General features: G+C 31.9%; 1 protein-coding gene across 5 annotated transcripts in view; it reads right to left on the reverse strand.

Annotated features, from left to right (window-relative positions):
- Positions 1-22799, reverse strand: part of LOC135844923 (rhotekin-like) — an 81554-nt gene that overhangs the window by 32568 nt on the left and 26187 nt on the right. Inside the window, exons 1-2 of one of the 5 annotated variants that reach the window (XM_065363316.1) lie at positions 17375-17625; positions 7242-7573 (exon numbers count right to left, since the gene is read on the reverse strand). The exons of 3 other annotated variants lie outside the window; for them this stretch is intronic. In XM_065363316.1, coding sequence (XP_065219388.1) covers positions 7242-7472 — 231 coding nt within the window. In that variant the 5' untranslated portion in view covers positions 7473-7573; positions 17375-17625. Of the gene's footprint in view, positions 1-7241; positions 7574-17374; positions 17626-22799 lie in introns of those variants that run through there. One more of the 5 variants, XM_065363319.1, reaches the window with a different exon arrangement.

The raw sequence follows: 22799 nt of genomic DNA on the forward strand, positions 1-22799 counted from the left end.
ATGTGAAAGTATACCGATAGTAGGCAAATACTCGACAATGCGAATAATAACACCTCCGATTGAAATTCTAGCATGTTTCAAATTGGGAATGCGACGATGAATAAGGTTGAAAATATGTCACGGTAAATTCTAATTAATAACCAATATGATACGTACGTTTGAGCATCGCTCATCGCACAAGATTCGCATTTTTAATACAGAAATTTATACATCGCAGTTTTATTCGTATATGTATAACTTTCACGGTCGTAGATTGCGCACGCGATACTTATTCAAAATTCATTCGACGTTTAAAGGTCAAAGAAAATTCATAGCGGTTCAATTATATGTACGATGCGATGTACAAGTAACGTTCAAAAGAAGATATCTGCACTTCGAGTAGTCTATAATTTTCAACCGTTAAGAAATCGTATAATATAAACTTGAAATAATATTTAAAAAATAAAATAAAAATATACAGCTTCTATATGTGGAAAAAATCGCACATACGAGATAAATTTTTATATCGAGCGATAAATACAGCCCACAAAAAAACTCGATAAATGATAAATTACCGCATCACGCTACTTGCGAGTAATTCTGCGTTATCGTTCAATGATTCAGTTAGTGCCTCATCTTTGGTAATTTGATTGGAATCTCGAATAAAACATTCTATAATAACGATCGAATTGTCGACATTATCATCGAATTCGCTACGAAATTTATTAATGACGGTTCGAGTATTTTTATTACAACTAGGTATATTATTACTGCATTTTTATATCATCGACTGGTTTTTTATTTTTTTTTCATCTTCTACAGTCTCGACGTGTTAGCTAATTTTTGCATCATTAATGTCACTCGGTCATTAACAACTTCGAAATGATCTAGTTTTAGAGAATTTAATCCATTTTGATAGGTAAGTGTTAAGATTTTTAGCAGCAGAGCGATTGTGTAAATTTCGTAACACTATAAGTTCTATAAAATTGCGAATCAAATAAAAGTGAAATAAAATGAAAACAATCAATTGCTTTCTTTCAATCTTTCAATAAACGGGTTATTACGATAACTAATATAACAATGAAACAAAAGATCGTGTATATGTTTCAGCGAGCGTATAAAATTTCCACTCTATACGACTACTTTCATCTGTGGGCATCGAGTAGAAACTTCATCTGGCGTAAAATTTAATGACGTACACGTCGATCTCATCCTGTGTACTCTGACAGCGAAAGGAAAGGTCATAGTTTGTAGGGAGAATATGAAAAAGAAAATTTTGCGAAACTACTATAGAGTGATTTTAATAAAAGTTTAAAATATTTATTACGTTATGTTATTCTTGTATTAGATGTAAGGTATCGCATATTTCATTCTAGAATGATTCACACAGACTTTATCGAAAATTCGTGATGAGTTCCTAGAAAAAAACGACCAATTTATTCATTTAGAATATTCAAGATTGTGAAAAAAATGTACTCTTGTATAAACAAGGTACATTAACATTATTATTATGCGCTTAATTAGTATTCAAAAACTCGATAGATTTCTTCGAATCAGCAAAGTTGTCGGCTATTCTTGAAAAAGATAAATGTAATGAAAACTTATCTTACGTAACGTACTCTTTTTCTTAAAATAGCTACATTACTTGAACAAAATATTAAAATTGTATTTATCGTGTTCGAAGATGATAAACAAAATAATACAGGTATTAAAAAGATGAACCAACTTTTCTATACCTACTAATTTTTTTAAGTTTTTCGAATGTTTTCATCAAGTTGTATTTTACAATCTAATACATCTTCCACGAAAACCATATTTTTCTAGAAATGTATCGTCTAATAATTTGGCTCAAGAAAAATGTTTCCAATGGCGTGGTTGAATTTTCAACTATTCAAACATTTTTTCAGATTTTCTGGAAAAATGGCAACCTAATAAAATCCACGCATTATAAGAAAAATGAGATCAGAATCCTCTAAATTGTTGACACATCTTTTGGGAAAAAATACTTCAACTCGAGATCGTCGAATGTCCCTTTCTTTCAAAACTAATTTTCTCTTACAATTTGTAAGTTTTTCATAGAAATTTTTTCATGTTTCCTAGAACTAATTCTACAGGAATTGATAAGGCGAGGCCGAATGGGTAGGAAGAAACTAGAAACACGTGATATTTTTTCGCAGAAGAACGAAGCTGATGTGCCTCAATTTGAAGTTTCAAAAAATGTGTCTGATTTTGAAGAAATGATTCTTGATATTTTTGACTCAGGACTTCAAGAGGAAAACTGAACATTTGAATTGATACATTTCGATTTGAACGAAATCAAGCTAGATCGAAAAAGTATGAACTAAAATCCTCGTAACCAACACTTTGGGTGCTAAAGTTCAATTTTGGATTTTTGAAATTTAAAAAAATAGAAAAAGTCGTCATTTTGACAAATTTTTATCTCAAAAATATTTTTTTTCTAAAACGAAACGAACTGTGTAGTTAATTTTAATCCTTTTATTCGTAACTAAATAACAAATTTTGATTTATTCTGAAGCCTCCAGTGAGTTTACAATTTTCTCCGGGAATTTCAAATCGCTCTGAAAAAGTCATAAGTGAACTTGAGACAGCCCAAATATCTCAGAAGTCGGAATCAAAATTTTAGAGGAAAGCAAAAGGGGAAAATTAAAGTGTAAGTATCGTGAATGTAAGCTGCAAGCAAAAACAGTTCTTCAAAACTTCATCCATCTTCTATTATAAAAAAGAAGTTGAATTTTTCAAGACGAAAAGCTTCAATGAAATACGAAACGAACACAATTTTTTGATTTTAAGGACCCTAAATTCGGTGCAGGAGGTGTCAAAATGTCTTTCTTCACATACATCAAATTTTTTTCAAATCCCAAATTTGAGCCTTTTTAGAAATTTTAAACATCCTTTCAGAGAAACACTTCAAAAATAGGACATGATCGAGGAAACTCAAATGCATGGCTTTCGCATGGCTTTGCATTATCTCTCGATATAAGAAACTAGATAAAGCATATTTGACCCCTCAGTTCCTTTAAAAAATTGTAATTTTTTTGGCTTTTCTAATTTTAAAAAAATTATTTTGAGCAGAGATTTTCAACGAAATTAAATCGTCCAATTTCTTAAAGAATTTTAAAAATATATTTTAGGTTTAAAAAAATAACAATTTTTGGTGAAAAAAAACAACCATCAGTTGATGGTGAAAAAATATTGATTTTTTTCAACGGGGAAGGGAGGATGTGATAGTTAAGTATTCATTTAAAAAAATGAAAAATTTCCATTTTAGTGGGCAAACGTGATAAATACTTACATGTATTTTTAGTAAAAAATGACAATTTTCGTGAAAATAATGACCATCAACAAACTTTTAGTGAAAAAGTATAAATTTTCAGTGAACAAATATAAGGTCCATATTGTAGTAAAAAAAATGAAAAGTTTCAATTTTAATGAAATGAAAAATGCTGCAATTCTCAACATTTTTGCCAAGTTATTTTCATAATTTCCGACTTTCAGAATTCAAGATTTACATACTTTAAATAACAAAAATAAAAAGCTGATTTACTTTCAGATTATGTTTCACGATTTTTATTTGATTTTTTTTCTTTTTGAATGACGACTTGCATAACCCATTAGACACCCTGTAAAATTTTCGAGACGATTTTTTTCAATTTTTTTCTACCTTTGACTCACAACTGAGCGCTCAGAGGACACAGATTTCTAAAAAATTTTCAATTTACAATCAGAATTTTGGTACATCTTGAAAAAAAACTGTCGAAAGGGGGCACTGGTGAAAGGGAAGAAACAAAAGAAACGAAAATTTGCTAGAAACCTCATCATCATTTCCCATAATCTCAGAAAACGTCAAAATGATCATTTCTTTACAATTCAAACGCATTTTTTACAAGTTAATTTGCTCCCTGCCCCTTCTCAATATTCTCCCATTCGTTGAAAATCCTAACATAAGAAGAAGAACTTACAAATAAATCCATTCGCGAACCACTGACTCGTTCCAAAAAAATCGATAAAACCGACGAGAAAAATTCGCCGAACAAAGCAAACTCAATAAATCAAAACCCCTTCTGAATTTTTCACCAAGAAATGAGAGAAGAAAACACGTCCCCGAGAAAAATAAAACGCATATTGTCGCCAATTCGGCTCAATAATTAGTCAAACGAAAACACGATTTTACTGACAAGTTACGCAGAAATATCTCATCGGTATAGTCTGGTATACTTGGTAAAATTTTTTCATCTTCAAGTACACACAACATCCGAGTAAATACTCCCACAATCAGAATCACCCACCGTTTAAAATAATTTCTCGCTTCAATGATTCCCAAGCGTAAATAATCTCGCTGAACATCACTTTGGTATACTAAAATGTGAGAAACCACTAATTGTATCGCTTACTTGGCGACATTGTATTATGTAACAATCATAATGAAGAGATTAATTAATAACTCGTGACTGCTGCAGATGATTTCTTTTAGGAGGTACGAGTTTGGTGACGAAATTTTTTTTATGAAGAAATGGGAAAATTTATGTCAGCCGACAAAATAACATTGCTTTTTTCAAAAATAGGTACGAGGCGAAGAATTTGAAAATTTCCTTGATGAGGAAGGAACGTTAAAAAAATGATGAAAAAACACCCAAAAACCCTCTCAAAAAATCTACTAACACAATACCTACATTTTTTTAATCTGAAAAAAATCTATGTAGAAATCGTTTTTTTTTTCAAAATAGGCAAGACTGAAAAAGTCTAAGAAATGAGTAGGTATATAAAAATTGAAAAAATATTTCAAAATATAAAAAAGTACTCGAATCCATAAAAAAAAGTGTTGAATAAAAAAAAACTTGAAAAAATGAGTGAAAATTGGGAAAAATGCTTAAAGACAAAAATAAATTTACACAAAAAATGAAAAAAATTGAACAAAAATTTGGAAAAAATAAAAGCGAATTCATAAATTGAAAATGTTCAAGAAAATTTAGAAAAATCAACTGGCCAGATTTTTTGCTAAAATATCAAAAAACGAACCATTTTATGATACATATTTCGGTTGAAATTTGGTACATTCAAAAACATATACCTTTGATTGAACTTTTCTCCAGAAAGAAAAATTGCAACACTTTTTTACAGCAATATTTCAACTCTCAATCAACTATTTCAATCTCAAAAATCTACATTCTAATTCCCAAACACTGCCTCCTCGCGTGCAATCAAATAAGCCTACCAACAGGAAAAAATCTGCTGGCGAGAGCACCACACTTGAAAATTTTAGCAACAAGTGAAAGCTGCGAAGTAGTCTGACTCTGAGTAATTCTTTAATCGTATATCTCCAACCAAGTCCATAATCAATGTCAAGACTATCTCGTAATATTTCAATAAATCAGAGCTGAAGGCTTCGCTAATTCTCGCAACCGTTAATTAATCGACATTATCATATATATAAAGCTACAAGAAAAAAAGTTCAGCGATTTTTCATTCCGCCCCTATTATAGCTAGAAATCTGATTTTTTTTTAAATAGAAAGCTCTTGACGAGTAGATGATGCCAAAAATATAGAGAAGGGTCAATTTTGATTTTAGAACCCCCAATTTTGGGGGGGGGGAGGTGCTAAATTTGAGATATCAAAATTTCGAGAAAATTGTTTCTTTTAAATCTTATTTGAACCTCAAATCCAAAATTTGAACTTTTTTGGACCCATAGAAGGAAAGTTATGCCCCAAAAAGTGGATTTTGAAAATTTTTGGACCCCCCTCTCCCCCCAATTTTTTTGGTAATTGAATTACAACTACAACATCTTTCATCATATGTTACTCGCACTTCCTAGCCCAGCTTTAAACTACTTTGGACCATTAGGGGGGGGAGGTACAGCATAAAAACCAAAATTGGACAATCACAAGTTTCCATTATCCGATTTCAATTTTGAAAAAACGCATGGTTGTATTTTCACAACAGAAAATTTGTGTAAAAATTTCAAAAAGATTGATCTATAAATAGGCGCGCAAGAGAGAGTTATTTTTTTGAAAAATACGGGATTTTGGAAATGTTTTGGAACGTTTCAGTGCCGAGATTCCGCGGTCGCGCAGCCGTGTTGTTGTAGTATGTAGGTGTATGGACGAGGGTTGTTGAGGGAAGGGATGACGTGTACGTTGGAAAGAAAGCGGTTTGGTGAGATTGTACTGTTGGCGGAGAGAAGAGAAAGGGGTTGCGACGTCTCCGTACTGTAACCATGTCTTCTCACCTATTCATTTATCTCGAGTTAATTTTTTCTTTTTTTTCATCGTAAATTCTATCTATAGTATAAAGCTACAAGCAAAAAACGAGCAAAAAAGTTCAGCAGACTCTCATTCAGCCCCAATTACACCTAGGAAGCTAATTTTTTTTTTAATAGAAAGCTCTCGACGAGTACTTGATGCGAAAACTATAGCGAGGTCCAAATTTTGATTTTTAGGGCCCCAAATTTAGGGAAAGAGACCCTAAAATCAATTTAAAAAAATTTTGGAAATACGTTTTCTTCCAAATTGCATTTTGAACCGAATCCCAAAATTTGAATCGATTTGGTCTCATACAGGGGGAGATATGACCCAAAAACCAATTTTTGGGTCCCCTCCTCTAAATCTATGAAAACTGAACCGATTTTGCTCATTTTTGTTTTAAAATCTTCCTTATAACGTGTAGATTTGTTATAAAACATTTTGAATTCAAAATTTTTTAGTTTAAGCATGTAAAATTAAAAATCAAAAAAACATTATTTTGAACAATTTCAACTTTGAACTTCAAATTTCTCGGCCGAATATTTCTAATTTGCTAAGCATTTTATTTATTATCAAAATAATAGTAATAAGTAAACAAAAAATCCAACTTATAATCCTCAGCGAGTATTTCTGTTTTTGGGGTCAAGATTGAAAAAGCGAGTTCTGAGAGAGAAAAGGGCGAGGGAAAGGGGGGTTTGGGGGCGCAGCCCCCAAGAGCGAGTTCCGAGGGCGAAGCCCGAGGAACGAGCACGGGGGTTGGGCCGCGAAGCGGCCAGGGGGCGGAGCCCCCTAGTATTCATATAATCGCCCCAAGGTGTGGTCAAAATCTTCCTACAGGCTACAAGTACCTGTACTACGTACGATCATACAGGCAGATTTTCACTCATCCATCGTACGAGTATATACGTATCGTAATCTCATCAGTGACGATGAGATAAATACAACGCGAAAAGTTACACTGACATAAGTACACACAATAAAACGTAAAAGAAAAGAAAATTTACCTTCAAATTGTGAGCAATCTGTTTGATATAATATAAGTCCAAATCTTGCAAAACTTCGATTTTCCCAGCGCCGTTATTATTAGCTTCGGCTGCCATTTTATCTTTTTTGGTCAACGATAGTTTCTTCAGATTAGAATTCGAACCCCATATCGAGCTTTTTTTCTTAGGTTTTTCGACACTACCGCTATCGCCAATGTTCAACGCGGCGATCGGTGGAAAACACGAATTCATTCCGAATACTCGTATTACTCGTATTTTCTTCGCAGCCGTTTACAGCTTTAGTCGCGCGATTAAAAAACTTCACTGATAACGGTATCCGGCATAATACACACCTTAAAAAATAAAATGATAACGTGAGCATTTCGTGTACCTAAATTTTTTTCAACATGTCGTAAAATTCGGTTCGCGGAGCTTTCTTCCAAGTGTTTGTAGTATTATGTATGCGGTAAATCCTTGCAATTACCATAAATGCATGCGAGAAATAGTTTGTACGTACGCATATTGTTTACATTTCACGATAAATGCTAGTGCTGTCGTATTATGCTACAATTCATGACATAACCACCATATCGAATACCAAAGTTTAACGCAATACATCTTTCTATTTACTATGTAAGATTGCCTTTGCAATAACATTGCTTCGTATATACCAAATGTAAGTGTATAAGATTTTCCATAAAAACAAAACCAAAAAAAATAACAACAATGTGTGTTTGATTATGACGAAGTATGATGTAGTTTAATCGCCATTCTGGCCACTTTTTTGTAAACGAATTGTATATTTTTTACGTCTTGATCCAATATACGAGTAGGGCCTACACTTACATATGAGTAAAGAAAAAGCTTTAGTCATCTTGGATATTACCTACATACCTATTTGAAAAGGAAAAAAATTATAAATTTTCCGCTTCGTGAGCTGACTTGATCGAGTATGAAATAGTGAAAAATGATATGAAAACTGCCATAAAACAAAAGACTTCTACCTATATAATCTCAGCGGTCGACCTACAAATCGTTTAATTAAATGTCTATCACGAGTCGACTCGGACTATTACTTTGCATAAAAATCACCATGATTTGTTATAAAAATTGTATCGGGAAAAAAGTCTGATTTTAACGGATTTCATCGTATTATGGTAATAAATATTTGTGTTAGGTACTAGGAAAAAAAATACAAAAAAGTGTCGAAACAATTGATGATTTTTAGACCGTCGTTTTTTTCCAATACAAAAAATCAGCAAGCGAATAAGCGCAATAAAATCCATATTAACCTACATAGTATATGTATATTGAATAATCTCAGCCAATAAATGATTCGATTATTTGCCACCATTCGATTTTATAGAAAAAAATCAGTGGATCGATTTATTTGAAGAAAAATGTGAATTTGAATATTCAGTACTACTCCTTTCTATACTTCTTAAAAAAAAATCAATTTCAAAAATCAAAACTACCTGTCAACCTATGAGAAAATGATTAGATCTAATTAGGATCTTATTGGATTTGGGAAATCTCTGAATCAGATCTGATTTGATCCGATCCAATCTGTCATCTTCCGCTGAGAAGTGTCATCATTTTCAACGAATATGGAAATTTCAACAAACAAATTTTTCATGGCAAAAAACCGCAATCAAAATAAGGACATTCGGGATTGAGGAATTTGGACCCTTTAATCAGCAAAAGAAGAGGGTGTCAAAAATTTACTAATCACTTCAATTTTTCATTTTTCGGAATTTCAATCACGTTTCAACGTCTATTTTCAAAAAATGCATCGCGAAAAAATTAGAAAATTTTTGACATTTTTCACTTAGGATTTTAACACAGGAAGTTCTGAAAAGTTGGAAAAGTGAGGATTTCACAGTGAATTTTTTTTTCAAAATTGAAGAAAGGAGGATATGAATTGAAAAATTCAAAGTCTGATATTAGAAAAAAAGAAAGAAAATAGGATAGTTGGATAAAAAGCAGAGCAAACGCAGGACTACCAGGATTAGCAGACCTGTTGGACATCCTCTGTCATTTTAAAACTTCTCACATACTCGAGAGTGTAAAAATATGTAATATTGACAGACAAAATAATTGTCAAAAAACTATCCATTAAATGACACAAAAAATAATTTCAAAAATCACCAAGAAAGAAAATAAATTACAAAAAAATCTTCAAGTTGAGCAAAATTCTTCTCAAATTGTTAAAATATGAGAATTCAAAAAAAAAATTATTGAAGATTATTTAAAACTTTCAAAAGTTGCGTAAAAATTGATAAAATACCAGAAAAATTTGCAAAATTATTAAAAATATTATTCTTAAATTAGATTAGCAAAAACTTTCGAAAATTGGGGGAAAAATTATCAAAATTAGGCAAAATTTTATAAAAATTTAGAAAATTTGCATTAAGCGAAAATTTTTATGAGTTGCTATGAAAAGTGTTTTAATTGAAAAAATTACTCAAATGAAAATTTTTCACAAAAGTTGATCAAAATATTGCTAAAATTATACGTAAATTGAACTCGTGAAGAATTTTTTTGTAAATTTTCAAACAGTTTGGAATTTTTTAATTTTGTAGATTTTCAAACGGTTTTGGCTTTTTAAATCCTGCACTCAACTGCATCTCACCCCATCCCCTTCTCTTCGTGTCCACAGCGATAACCCTTTGATGGCTTTTGGATGACCAAATTTCCACTTTTGGGCGATTTTTAAAAAAATTTCTAGGTTTGAAATTCAACTTTGATGGATGAATTTTTACAGAATTTTTCGCGCTGATCACTGGAAAAACGATGAAAAATCTAAATTCTATTGATAACTTTCAAGTGATTTCTACGAAAATTTTACAATTTTTATCATGCTTTCTGTGATTTTTTTCACGATTTCATTTCATTTCGATGTAATTCCCAGCTTGACAGATTATCTTGCAATTTTGAGAATATTTTTCATTCAAAAAATGAACGAATTTTCATTTTTTTGTTGTGAGTGTAATTTTTATCAAAATTTTTCATGAAATACGTCAGAAAAAGGTCAAAATAAGACAACTGACTAAAATTAAACTTTTTTCGATGTTTGAAATTGAAAATTGAATTTTTTCGAATTTTGATTTTTTTGTGAGGAGTTCATTTCATTGAGTGAAAGGGTTTTTTCAACTTTTTCAACAGATACGTAAAAATAGGAGTCAAATGAGTCAACTTCACCTATCAAAACTTTTTTTCATATTTTAAATTTAAAAAATTGCATTTTTTCGCAAACTTTAAATTTTAATTAAATCAACTTTGCAACATGGTACCATCTCAATTTTTTAATATGTTGTTCAGCATGAAAAGTTGCCCATAATATATTATTTTCAGAATTTTTGAGAGTCGGAACGATATGAAAACTATGTTTCGAAACTTTTTGAGCTAATTTTTTGTACGAAAAAAAGTGGCAACACTGATTTTTATGATATCACCAAAAAGCCTTTCAAACCCCTAACTATGAAAAAATGTTCCATTTTGGTAGGTATCGCGGTTATCGAGTAATCTACTGCTGAAATGGATGATATTTTAATAGGTTCACTGAAAACTTTGACACCCCCTGGCTGCCTTTAAAAATGGGCTAGAAGGCTGCGATTTGCGCCATTGGTCATCCCTTCGAAAGGTCTTTCCACAGGAAAAATTTCAAAAAAATCGCCGAACCCCTCTACCACTTCTTGGTCCAATTGACGTGGAATGACCCTGTAGTAGAACTCCAACAAATTTTTCCTCTGAATATTATCCAATCAAATGAAATTTTCCGGACTGCGTTTTATTGATCAACATAAAATGAACTCCGTTCTATTCACGATGTATCAGAGCTATATGTATTTGTACGTATTGCATCCATCGTTTCAGCAAACTACACTCCAACCATCACTATCCTCTTGAACTTGTAAAGAACGAAAAATCCCACAAGGTAAATACATATTTAAAGGGTCAAGAAGTACATAACCCATTACACTACGTTATCGACTCCCGAATACACGTACTTGTGCAGCATGTGTTGTTAACCAGAACCACGCATCATAAAAAGAGCACCTGTACCGCATAATACTCGTACACGAAGTGGGTAGTTCAACGTCAGAGAGAGATATTAACGCACCAATGATCGAGAGGAAATCACTAGTTATAAAATTTTTTTAAAAATCATCGTCTAATTGACTTTTCATTACAAGGTTCCGGCCAAAGAGGCTTTTAATGCTAACCGCACAAACGCCTTCCAAGTGTTCGCCAACACTACCATTTTGATGGTACATACTACTAACAAATCATACTTTATTATCTATACAGGTGGGTAAGGTAACTAAGTAGAGGTACACGAGTAAATCGAGACCAACATCTCAGTTCGCAGACAGGTGTAATGGTGGTCAAATATGGCCAACATACGAACGACAATATTATTATAATTGCAATCAACAATCAACATAGTGTATACCGCACAGAATCAACCTACTTTTACGACAAATACGAGTACAACACTATAGTACGATGATGAAGACGAAAATGAAACGTGCCGAAAGAAAAAATCGTAAATTTAACCTAATGATTTTTACCACATAACACTGTTGTTGTCGTCGACCGCTGTCCACATCTCTAGACTCTCGAGAGTGCTATTTTAAACGCCTAATTTCTTTAATAACCACACGAACGCCCGCTGATTTCTATCAGGTCGATGTGTTTTTCATTTGAGAAAACGTGTGCGAGGTATTTTATAAAATTATATAATCGATCGTGATAATGTTATCGGACTATGCGAGGTTCATTATTTAAAGCTCACAGACAATTGCATATAGTGTGAGTGTCGGCATATTACTCTCACGTGTATGTTTATTTATACGTTAACTGTACTAGATCAGTTTTTAGGATAACTACATATTGTCGAGAAGTTTACTCAATTAATCAGTAGTTTAGTTGCTGGCAAAATTATAAAGGAAGAAATACATGTAATCTTGCCATGCCCTTACCCACGCATATAATATTACTATACGATTTAGTGGAAGTGATAAGGAACATGAATCATTCGGAAATGCTATCTTTGATAACGATATTTAGAGGCTCTGTACTTTGAACAAAACATACATGCAAAGTACATACTACAAACCGATTGTTAGAAATTTTGCGGCTGATTTATGGGAAAATTTCACGACTGATTGTAAAATATCATTAGAAGGGATATAATCGAGATGGGAAGCTGACTCCAGAAAATTATTTTCATCTGGTGTGAGTTTTGATAAGCCCAAAAATACTGACTAACGAAATTTTGCTCAAGTTTGAATCATCCAGGAAGAAAAAACATTCAAAAGGGAATAATTTTAAATATCATCGCTTTCGAAGAAAAAAGGTGACGAAGTAGAATATTTCAATCCAGAGAGAAAAACGAGCAATAACAACTCATTCGATTTTCATGAAAAAAATGACGTAAATTAAAAGCCACCGAATTTTGATCATTTTACATTCTGAAATAACGAGAATCAAATTTCAAAGACACCGCGAGAAGCAATTATGAAGAATTCGTTTTTTCAAATTCTAAAAAAATTACAAAATTGCCCGAATTTATGCGCAAACATCAATGAAATGAGAACTAATTCAGAGTTTATGAAACTGAGGGCCCATCTCAAACGACATTTCTACCAATTTTTTCATCTCAATCATTTCTACGAAGCTAGAATAGGCAGGTACGAGAGGAAAAGAGAGGATTTTATACTTCAACAATCTCTATCGTACTGTGTACAACTTGGTTCAATGTTTAATAATATTTCGATGTTTTGAGTTTCTCGAGTTTTCCTGGGATTCTAACCTTCTACGGTAGTGTAATTTTTGGAACGATTGAATAAATATCAACGATTTACTTACGTAGATGTGACTCACAAAAGCAAAGTTACTGATTCACTTAAGAGAATGGAAAATTTAAAAGGAATATAGAGCAGTGGAACCTTGAATTTCACGAGGAAGGTATATTTCGAGAATTTCTAATACACCTCACTCGATTCAATTTTTTTAAATCAATCATCTACGAGTAATTTGTATTCAGCAGCTTCATTGTTTATTTTACTGAAAATGTAATCTTGGTTTCACCTCAAAACAATTTTTAAAAAATTTTTTTGATTTCAAATTTGATGATTAAATAGGTAAGTAGGAGGGTAGAAAAAAATGCTTTAGAAAAGCAAAAATAAAAATGTACAGTGATAAAAAAGTGTGTCCGCTTTCAAAATATTTTCAAAAAAGCTCAATTTTTAACATTTTTTTTTCAATTTCTAAAATAGGTACGCACTGCTACAATATATTGTGGTTAAAATAAAAAAATGTTCTGCCAAAAGTGATCATTTTTTTTTTTGAATATCAAATTTCAGAATTGGAAAAAATATAAATTGTGCGACAATTTTTGCAAAGAACAATTTTTTTTCAATGCTGTCATAGATTTTGAATACTTATTTTTATAATTTTTTCAACTTTTTCAGAATTTTTGCATTTTTTTTAACCATTTTTTTTTTTTTGGAATGAAAATTAGCCAACAGTGACTCCTTGAGGAAGAATAAAACCAAAAATGACTTTTTTCTGCGAGGAAATAAAATAATAAAAGCAGGGTTCGCCACTCGCAATCGATTTTTTTCAAAATGCCAAAGAAACTCGAATAAGTAGCTAAAAAATTACCAAAAAAAAAAAAAAAAAAAAAACAGAATAAATTACAAATTGAAAAATTTTAAAAAGTAGGAAACTACATATTTTGCAACTTTTCGACAAAAAGACGAGTTTTCTTGCCAATTTTTGGCAACAAAGTAATTTTTTTACAATATCAGAGAAAAAATTGGCAAAAAAGTGGTTTTTTGGACAATTTTTGAAAAAAGTGGCCTTTTTTGGAATTCGATGTAGAAAACGACAATTTTTAGCAATTTTATGAAAGAGCAAGAATTTAGAACAATTTTTGGCACAAAACAAGACTGTCTATAATTTTAGCAAAATGAGAAACTTTTTGGGTTCTATATTTGCAAAAAAAGATACTTTTCGACAATTTATAGCCAAAATACGTATTATACCTTTTCGAAATTTTTGTCGAAAAAGCGAACTTTTTTAAAAATTGGTTAGGAAATGAGTTTTTTGGGCGATTTTTGGCAAAACAGCGATATACTGTTGCGTAATTTTTGAAAAAAAAATCAAGTCTTTTCGGAACTTCTCACGAGAAAGTGATCATTTTTAGCCAGAAACGATACTACATATAATTTAAAATGTGACAAAAGGCGAGATTTTTTGCTAGTTTTCGCAGAAACAATTTTTTCGAAACATTTCGCAGTAATTTTTATAGCATCTGAATAACTTTTACATTACATAATCAATTTTTCTCCCTCCTCCCGCTCTCCCCTCTCACACTTTTCTTGTATGGTCCCTCAAGATATAGGATTAAGAATAAACATTTTTTTGAAAAAAATCGTTACTGGTTTCCAAAATTCAGGCATTATTTTTATAACAGTTTTCATGGGAACAAATTTGATTTTTTATGCTGAAAAAATAATTGTGAGTAGAATGAATTTCCAGAAGTTTCCACGAAAAATACAGAACTTTTTCACTAGCAGCATTTCGGGGTTTATTTGACACCCTGCAAATGATTAGATACCTAATTTAAATATTCAGTAAGACATTTATTTTTTTCTGTTTGATCAGTTTCGAACCTATTATAAATTCGAGTATGTTACATCATGATAAAAGTTCAATCTAAAATCCTAAAAATGAAAAGAAATTGAAAATTGTTGAAATGAATCGAAGGTAGAAGAGAAGTAGGAAATGAAAATTTTGCAAAAAATACGCTCTTTCTTCGCTTTTTTTTTTGGGGGGGGGAGTCCTGCCGAATACAACAGGTCTTCTAGAGACCCAAATCTGATTTCAAAAAGATCCACAAAACTGCTATTTACTCAACTAAAACCTCATTTATCCAACTTCAAAAATGCTAGCAGCAGAATTCTTGCCTTTTTCATTAGCTACAACCCAGCAATTAAATCACCCCTCATTTCCACGAAACTTACCACCGTTCATGCGCAATTTAGTACTATACGCAAAATAGCCACAGAACTTCAATAAAAGCAACTTTTTTCAAGGCTAAACCTCCAATAAATTCCCTTAGCTAAAAGCAATCGAACGCCACTTTACAATAAACATTTTCAATAGTACCGATTGAAAAATGATTGTTAGGAGTATTTCGGCACCAGCAGATGCTCTTTTGAGTACCGGTTGATTTACATATTGGCGCGGATATGTACGTAAGTATATAAGTCTCAAATAGTAAAAATTAATCATCCGCAACGCCATAATCGTGAAGTCGACCTCGTGCTATTCTTTTCAACTCGAAATACCACAGCATAATATAGTGTAAAAATTCGTTCCATATACATATCAAATACAACTTAGTGACTGGACAACGTCAACGTAATCCAATCGGCCAAATTTTTTATTTTACTACTCCAGCAGTCTGGTCATAAAAAACTCATTTATAATAAGTTTGAAAAAGAAACCAAAAATTCAATCGCAGTATGAACTGGGCGAATCTCTGCAGCAGTGAACTGAATGAAAAGACGAACCAGCAAAACTAGTTTCTCGAGGTTCATCTTGTGTGAGATGGCGACTTGGTGGCTCGGTACGATTTTGAAAATTCTTTCAACGCGTCTGTCAAGTCTTACCAGACTTTGTGTTAATTAATAAAAGAAATACTATCACGAACGGTGTCCCTATATAAACCTTATCACGTACTAGGTACCTATACGTTTGAGTGGAGAAAAAAGATGCTGCACCGTGTTAAAATATGATTTTCTTATTTTTAACCTTAACTAAGTATACTTTGTCTGCTGGCGGCGGCATCATCTTTCCAACTCCAAGATATAGACAAGCGCACACGCACACAAGCAGATGTTTCGGGACCACCTATCAGGGCGAAATAGAAAGTTTAAGGCGCAGGTACATGGAAGAAAAACGACGCTTTCCGACGATACTTATTAGCTTTACTCAAAGGTTACGTCTACACATACTGCAGTCAAAATTTCAACGCCTTCCACAATCCAGATACGCCATTCAGCCATATTCTAATTGTTAGGTTGGACTTTTTTCCTCCTATTTTTCAAGTTTCCTATACGTTGAAGGTTATACCATACACATATGTAGACTCTATAGAGGTATATCTACTGACAGGAATCGCAGATCAAAATATGACCACAAGATCGTAAGCGTACCTGGCAGGCAATTTGTTGAAAAAAATTCTCCATCACGATTACGGTACGAGTACGTGCAATTTGAAACAACTGATTTTTATCATCTGACGAGTATACGTCCTGTTGTCGACGAGTCGAAATATAATAAATTATATCGAAAAAAACCGCCAAAATTTCAAAACAAAGGCAACAAAATCGAGGTATTTTATCTCTGGTAAGCGTTAATTGTCGTGTATTTTACAATAATGCACAATTTATTACATACGTATAACTAGACCAAATAAGATTTTTAAAACGTAATAGAATAGAACGAAGCCGACGATGACGTTTACGATATACTTTGACATTTTATGGCCACTTAGTTAATTAATCTTTCATAACATGGCGGTAATTCTTCTCCAAGTACGTGAATTATTTTTTTTAATTTATTAAATCATTACTTCGCCCGTCGGCGAAAAGTGTCAATGCTGATACTGACACAATTTCCAAACCTCGATCATCTCGTATGAGAAAATTCCTAACTGGCGATTTTCACCGAATTGAGTTCTCGATAGCTTTTTGAACTTGGATTACTAAAAATACCTATATTGCGGGAGATAAGTTGGCTAGACTTTGGCATCGTGATCTGATCGTGAATTTTGAGAATTATAATATCGCGATTGATTTAAATTTAAATTTAATTATCGTAGATTTAATTTATCATCCCTCGAGACAGTCAATAACTTCGAGAATTTAGCTCCTTACTACGAACTCCGGACTCTCTACTCCCCCTCCCCGCCTTGGTCGCCAGAAAATATCCTACGAGCAGTTTCCATATCAATTAAAACTACATCAAATTGTCCTTAAAATCCACATACATAAACACTTGGAAGAAACTCGACTATTTATACGTAATATTCCAAAATAAAAAATAATTTAAAAATAAAAAAAAACAAAATTTACCACAAATTTGCTGAGTGGAATTTTTTCTCTCTTCAAAGAACACAACAACACAACCGACACTGCACACGCGAAAAATAATATTTTCCAAATCTAAAAGTGTAATTTTTTTTACAATTTTACAAACAATAACAATAATAACTAAAATGCATCGAAGAATAATTGATCGCTAACACACTCGAATCCGCGAATAACTGACGTCCGATTCAGCTGCACGTATTGCACATTGTATGCTTACTAAGTTACTACACAGACGCAACATCTGAGACCTGAGAGTATATTGTGGTGGTCGCATCAGCTAAACAGTGTTACCAAATCAACGTTGCAATTCCCTTTCGACGATCAGATCGGCAGCCCCACGTACACACGCGGCGAATTAACCTTGACCATAAATCAAACCGCAGCGCCACAACAGAGGTAAATATTGTACTTTCTCAATAAATCGCTGATCTAGATAAGCAGGTGAGTGTAAAGGTAATCCGAAAGAGTTTTATTCAGGGTACTTATTTAGAAAATTTCACGATTTTTGGCGGTCTGAGAGTGAAAGAAACCTGGCAGAAAAGTGTGTTTTTTTTAATAGGTAAGGTCATTATTAAACTGTACTCAAAATCTACGTACATTAACTCTTTGGAAAAACACTGAACTCACTCATTATAATTCCAAAATCAAAAATAATGAAAATTTTAAAAAATTCGCTACAAATTTGCTTACAAAAAATTTTAACGGGAGATCTTGAGAAATCGTAATACAAGTGTGTTGAGAAGTGCACCTCATTTTGAATAATATTTGATGACCAAGTAATTATATCTTTGTTCGCAAATGAACTCAATAATTTATGACGTGGTTTTTCTCGAGGGCCACACCAACCCTCTTTATTTCAGCCCTTATCAATGCTGGAGCAAACCCCGATACAATTTTAGAATTCTCATTGAAATTTCGAAACTCTTTAATACGAAACATTTCTCACAATCGAATCATGCGATAATCTTGACTCCGTGACAAGCTGCGAAAAAGGTTATAACAGGGTATCTAACGGATTTTTTTTGAAAAAAATCACTACTTTTTCACTACTTTTTTTCAACCAAATTTTCAGAATGCCATCAACTCGACCACCCCCCTCACCCCCCCCCCCAAACTAAAAAATTAACGAAGTCAAATTTTTCACGTGAAAATTAAAAAAAAAATTGAAACTGGAAGAAAATTCGTAATTTTAATCAAAATTATTGAAAAAACCAATACAAATAAACGCGCTTATTACATTCGTTATAACACAAGGTGTCAAATAAAATTTCAAAAGAAAAAATCAGGACTTTAGCAGGACATTTTTTAAACACTAAAGATTTTATGAAAAAAAGGAGAGATGGGGAGGTAAAATTTTACATTCGAATTTTTCGCTTTTAGTTCTCCAATGTCTTCAACATCCCAAGATTTTTTTCAAGCAAGCAGATAATTATCATTTATCAAAAATATAATTTTATCATTTCAATTTTTGATTTTTTTCACGTTAAAGGTTCTTGCTCATGTAATGAAATTGGGCGAATAAAATTTTTTTTTAACAAACCAAATTTTCAATTTCGAGAGGGAGGTGCATACATGTGAAAAACGATGATTTTTAGTGTGATGAATTGGTTAATTATAAGAAGTTTATTACTTTGCTTCAAAATTTTGAAATTCAAATGATTTTTTTTTGAAAAATTAAAAATTGAAAAAAAGAGCAAACGAGTCCGAGCAAAGCGAGAGCAGAAGCTTTCAAAAAATTCATGTTTCGAAAAGTGAAAAAAAATTTCTTTGTGCAGGGAGGAGTTTATTTTTCTGATTCAAACTTGGAACATTTCTTGAATTTGAACAATAGCGTTTCATGGGGGAAAAGAGTGAACAGCCCGAGCGAAGCGAGGGCAAAAGTTCTCAAAAATTTGTAATTCAAGCTCTAAAAAAGTCGACAAATGAGCTCTTTTCTACGGAATACCTAAAGATCGAGAAAAAGGAACGAATTTGAATTTTTTCATTTTTTCACTACCTTTTTAACAAAATTCACTACTTTTTCACTACTTTCACTACCCATTTTAAAAATCACTACTTTTTCACTACTTGCACTACCTGTTAGATACCCTGTTATAAATGTTAATTTTGGACTTAAGTAGCAAAATTGGATTATCCATAACTTTTGCTTCGCTGTGATCAGCTTCAAAAAGTTAAAATTTGAAATGTTGATTTTGAGTACAAAAGTAATTTGATGGGGAGTCGTGGGTCAATGGTCACACACAAGCAATTTGAGACCAAAACCACCAATCTACCACCCTCCATATACCAATTTTTTTTGTTGAAATTTTTGGCCAATGTACACAGCTGTCTCAAACATAAGAAGTCTCTTTTCTTGTCCGACCTATTCATATATAAGTGTGAAAAAAGGACTATTTGGCAAAAAAATGATCCTTTTCAAATTATTGCTGGAAAAGAGAGGCTATTTTGCAACTTTTTGGAAAAACATGAGATTTTGACAATTTGTAGACATTTTTGTTATAAAAACGAGATTTTTAAGCAAATTTTTAAGAAAAACTGAGATTTTTCGGGATTTTTTTGCAAAAAAACGACAATTTTAAGTAACTTTTTGCAAAAAAAAAAATGATAATTTTTAATGTGCCAAAATGTTGAAGAAGACCGAAACGTTGACAATTTCGTACAAAAAATCAAGGCGTTTTTTACAATTTTCGGCACCAAAGCGAGACTTCTGGGCAATTTTTTGAAAAAAGTGAGATATTTTTATTTTTTTGCAAAGCGACAATTTTTAGAAATTTTTGGCAAGAAAGAACACACTTTTTGATAATCTTGACAAAGCCAATGACTTTTTGCTTTTTTCGGCAGAAAGCAAGACTTCAAAAATTTTAGTCAAAAATGCAAGGCTTCATCGTAATTGTAAAACTGGAAAGGAAGTGTAACCAGACAGAAAAGAATGAAAAAGTGAATACTTTCGTAAATTATTCACTTGTTGATATTATTATTTTTTCTTTTTTTTTTCTTCAAAAAGAACGGTCAACATTTTGAAAAAATTGAAAATTTGAGAAAGCCTGGAAATGTAACCATTTCAAGGAGAGACCAGATCCGGACATTCCATGGATCCAATTTGACCTCACCAGATCTAAATACTCGTAGATAACTCAAATGTTTTTGAAAAAGTCTTCATATTTGGTAGGTACTTACTTACCTATGTACTATAAAATTTGCTCCAAAATCAAGATCTCATCATAGAGGGTGAAAAACATTTCGATAAGCAATAAGCATAGGTTATCATCAAAAACCACGTTCATCTGCTAAAAGGGCACTTGAATGAGAACATACTGGTCGTACCTGTGTAAAAATATTAATGCAACTCCAACTGTCGATGAAAAGGTATATTACATATTAGCAATTAAGCAATTATGAACATGAACCATAATGTGAATTTTCAAGATAAATTAGGATTGACATCCAACGCATCCACTGGAGCCACAAAAGTTGCTGCAACATTCACCATTACATATATTCGCAAAACTCTGTAACTTTCTTGCATCCTTCAGTCGATTTTATCGAGAAAAAAATAACTGTTAGAATGAGTAACACATACTCGTATATTCCGTATAATAACTTCATTTTGTGGCAAATTTAAAAGAAAAATGAATTCTAATTTGAAATCACAAATTTAAGACAGAGCTGAATGAACAAAGGACAATATATGACAACTATATTTTACTGTGTTCAGTCAGTCAAACTAACAATTTTCGATTATTACCTCATTAATATTTTTTATCTAAATTTAATTTGGTTCACCAATGTATTTTTTGAAGGTTCATGTTTAAATTTTTATTGGTTGCACTCTAAAAAGTGAAAATGATAAATATTTACAAGCAGGTAGGTACTTATTGCACATGATCAAACAATGTTTCTAATTTTTAATGGTTTCAACTTGAGTCATTATTTTCTCTGAAAAAAGTTGTAACCCTATACAAAATTATCGAGTTTCCGAATTTTCATGGAATTGTATTCGAACTTATTCGTAAATTTGAATTCTTGTCAACACTTTACAAACAATTTTTCATTATAATTGTGTTGAGAAGGTTACAGGGCCACTCAGAAGGGAGTCAAGGGGGGCAATTCGTCCTGGGACGCAATTTTCTGGAGAATTTATTTTGCCCAATTTCAAATTTTGGCATCATATTAATATTAGTATTAGGCTATTTTTCAATGAAACCTCAAATCAAGAAGCAAAACTTCGTTGGAACTCAGCAAGACTTTTTCAAAGTTAAAATTTCACCTCTCTTCTACTCAAAAAGAGAAAATTCGCCATGTATCGCTATAGAAACTTATTGAGGCAATTGAGATTATGAAAGAGAAGCAGTATTAGCCACAAATTTTGAAAAAAGTATTTCCCGTAAAATGTGTCAGACATTTCTATGTACATCTTGATTAACAATAATTTTTGGGGGAAAAATCAGTAGGTACCTACCTCAATGTAACAAGCAAAGTTTATAAAACCAGCATTATTAAAGTTGCAAAAAAAATCATAAAAAATCTTTAAAATGGTCTATCAGAAAAAAAAGTTGATATGGAGTAAAGTAAAACTTTTGCAAAATACTGCATAACTCGTTTTATAAAACTTTTAAAGATTGCTGAGAATTGAGATCACCATAAAATTTTATTTATAACAGAAAAAAATTATTAAAATCATAAAAATGGCATAAAAATCTTTTCAAATCGCTGTGGAATGATTTAAAACGAATAAATTGATGAAAAAACGTAAAAATTATTTTAAATCAAGAAAACTTAGCTGAAATCTCGTAACATTACCAGTTGCATTTTTTTGACGTTTTAAAATCAATTTTCAACAAAATTTTAATTTCTATGATTCAAAATTCTTTCATTTATTAAATTCCAGGAAAATGTAGTACCTCTACCTATTTCAATAAAATGAGTACATTATTAAATCAATTATTTGTTTTAAATTCTTAAACTCGCCCATATTTGGATTACCTACTTTTCAAGTTCCTATTTTCTAAAATTGAGGTATTCCGAAACAATATTTTTTCCCCAAACAAAAAATGAAATAATTGTATAAATTCATCAACACAAAAGATCAGAATAAATTCTAGTCGCTTTACAACACTGTTTCACCATGATTAATGTATCATGCACGTCACTCGAAACGTATACAGACGAATTAATCATTATCTATTAAAAGATGATTTTACCTCAGCATGCGAGTATGAGAGCACCAGATGATCAAACTCTAGTATGTATAAAGTACATTGCACCTGTATTACATCAGAATGAGACCATAGTGTACCTCTAGTACATACCTCTATACTGCATACAAAAACACCAATAATCGATTAATAAAACCCATAGAGTTCGACATCACCTTACTCGAATCTGATAAATTACCATTCACAAACCA

This window comes from Planococcus citri, chromosome 4 (genome assembly GCF_950023065.1).
Source record: "Planococcus citri chromosome 4, ihPlaCitr1.1, whole genome shotgun sequence".
NCBI lineage: Eukaryota > Metazoa > Arthropoda > Insecta > Hemiptera > Pseudococcidae > Planococcus > Planococcus citri.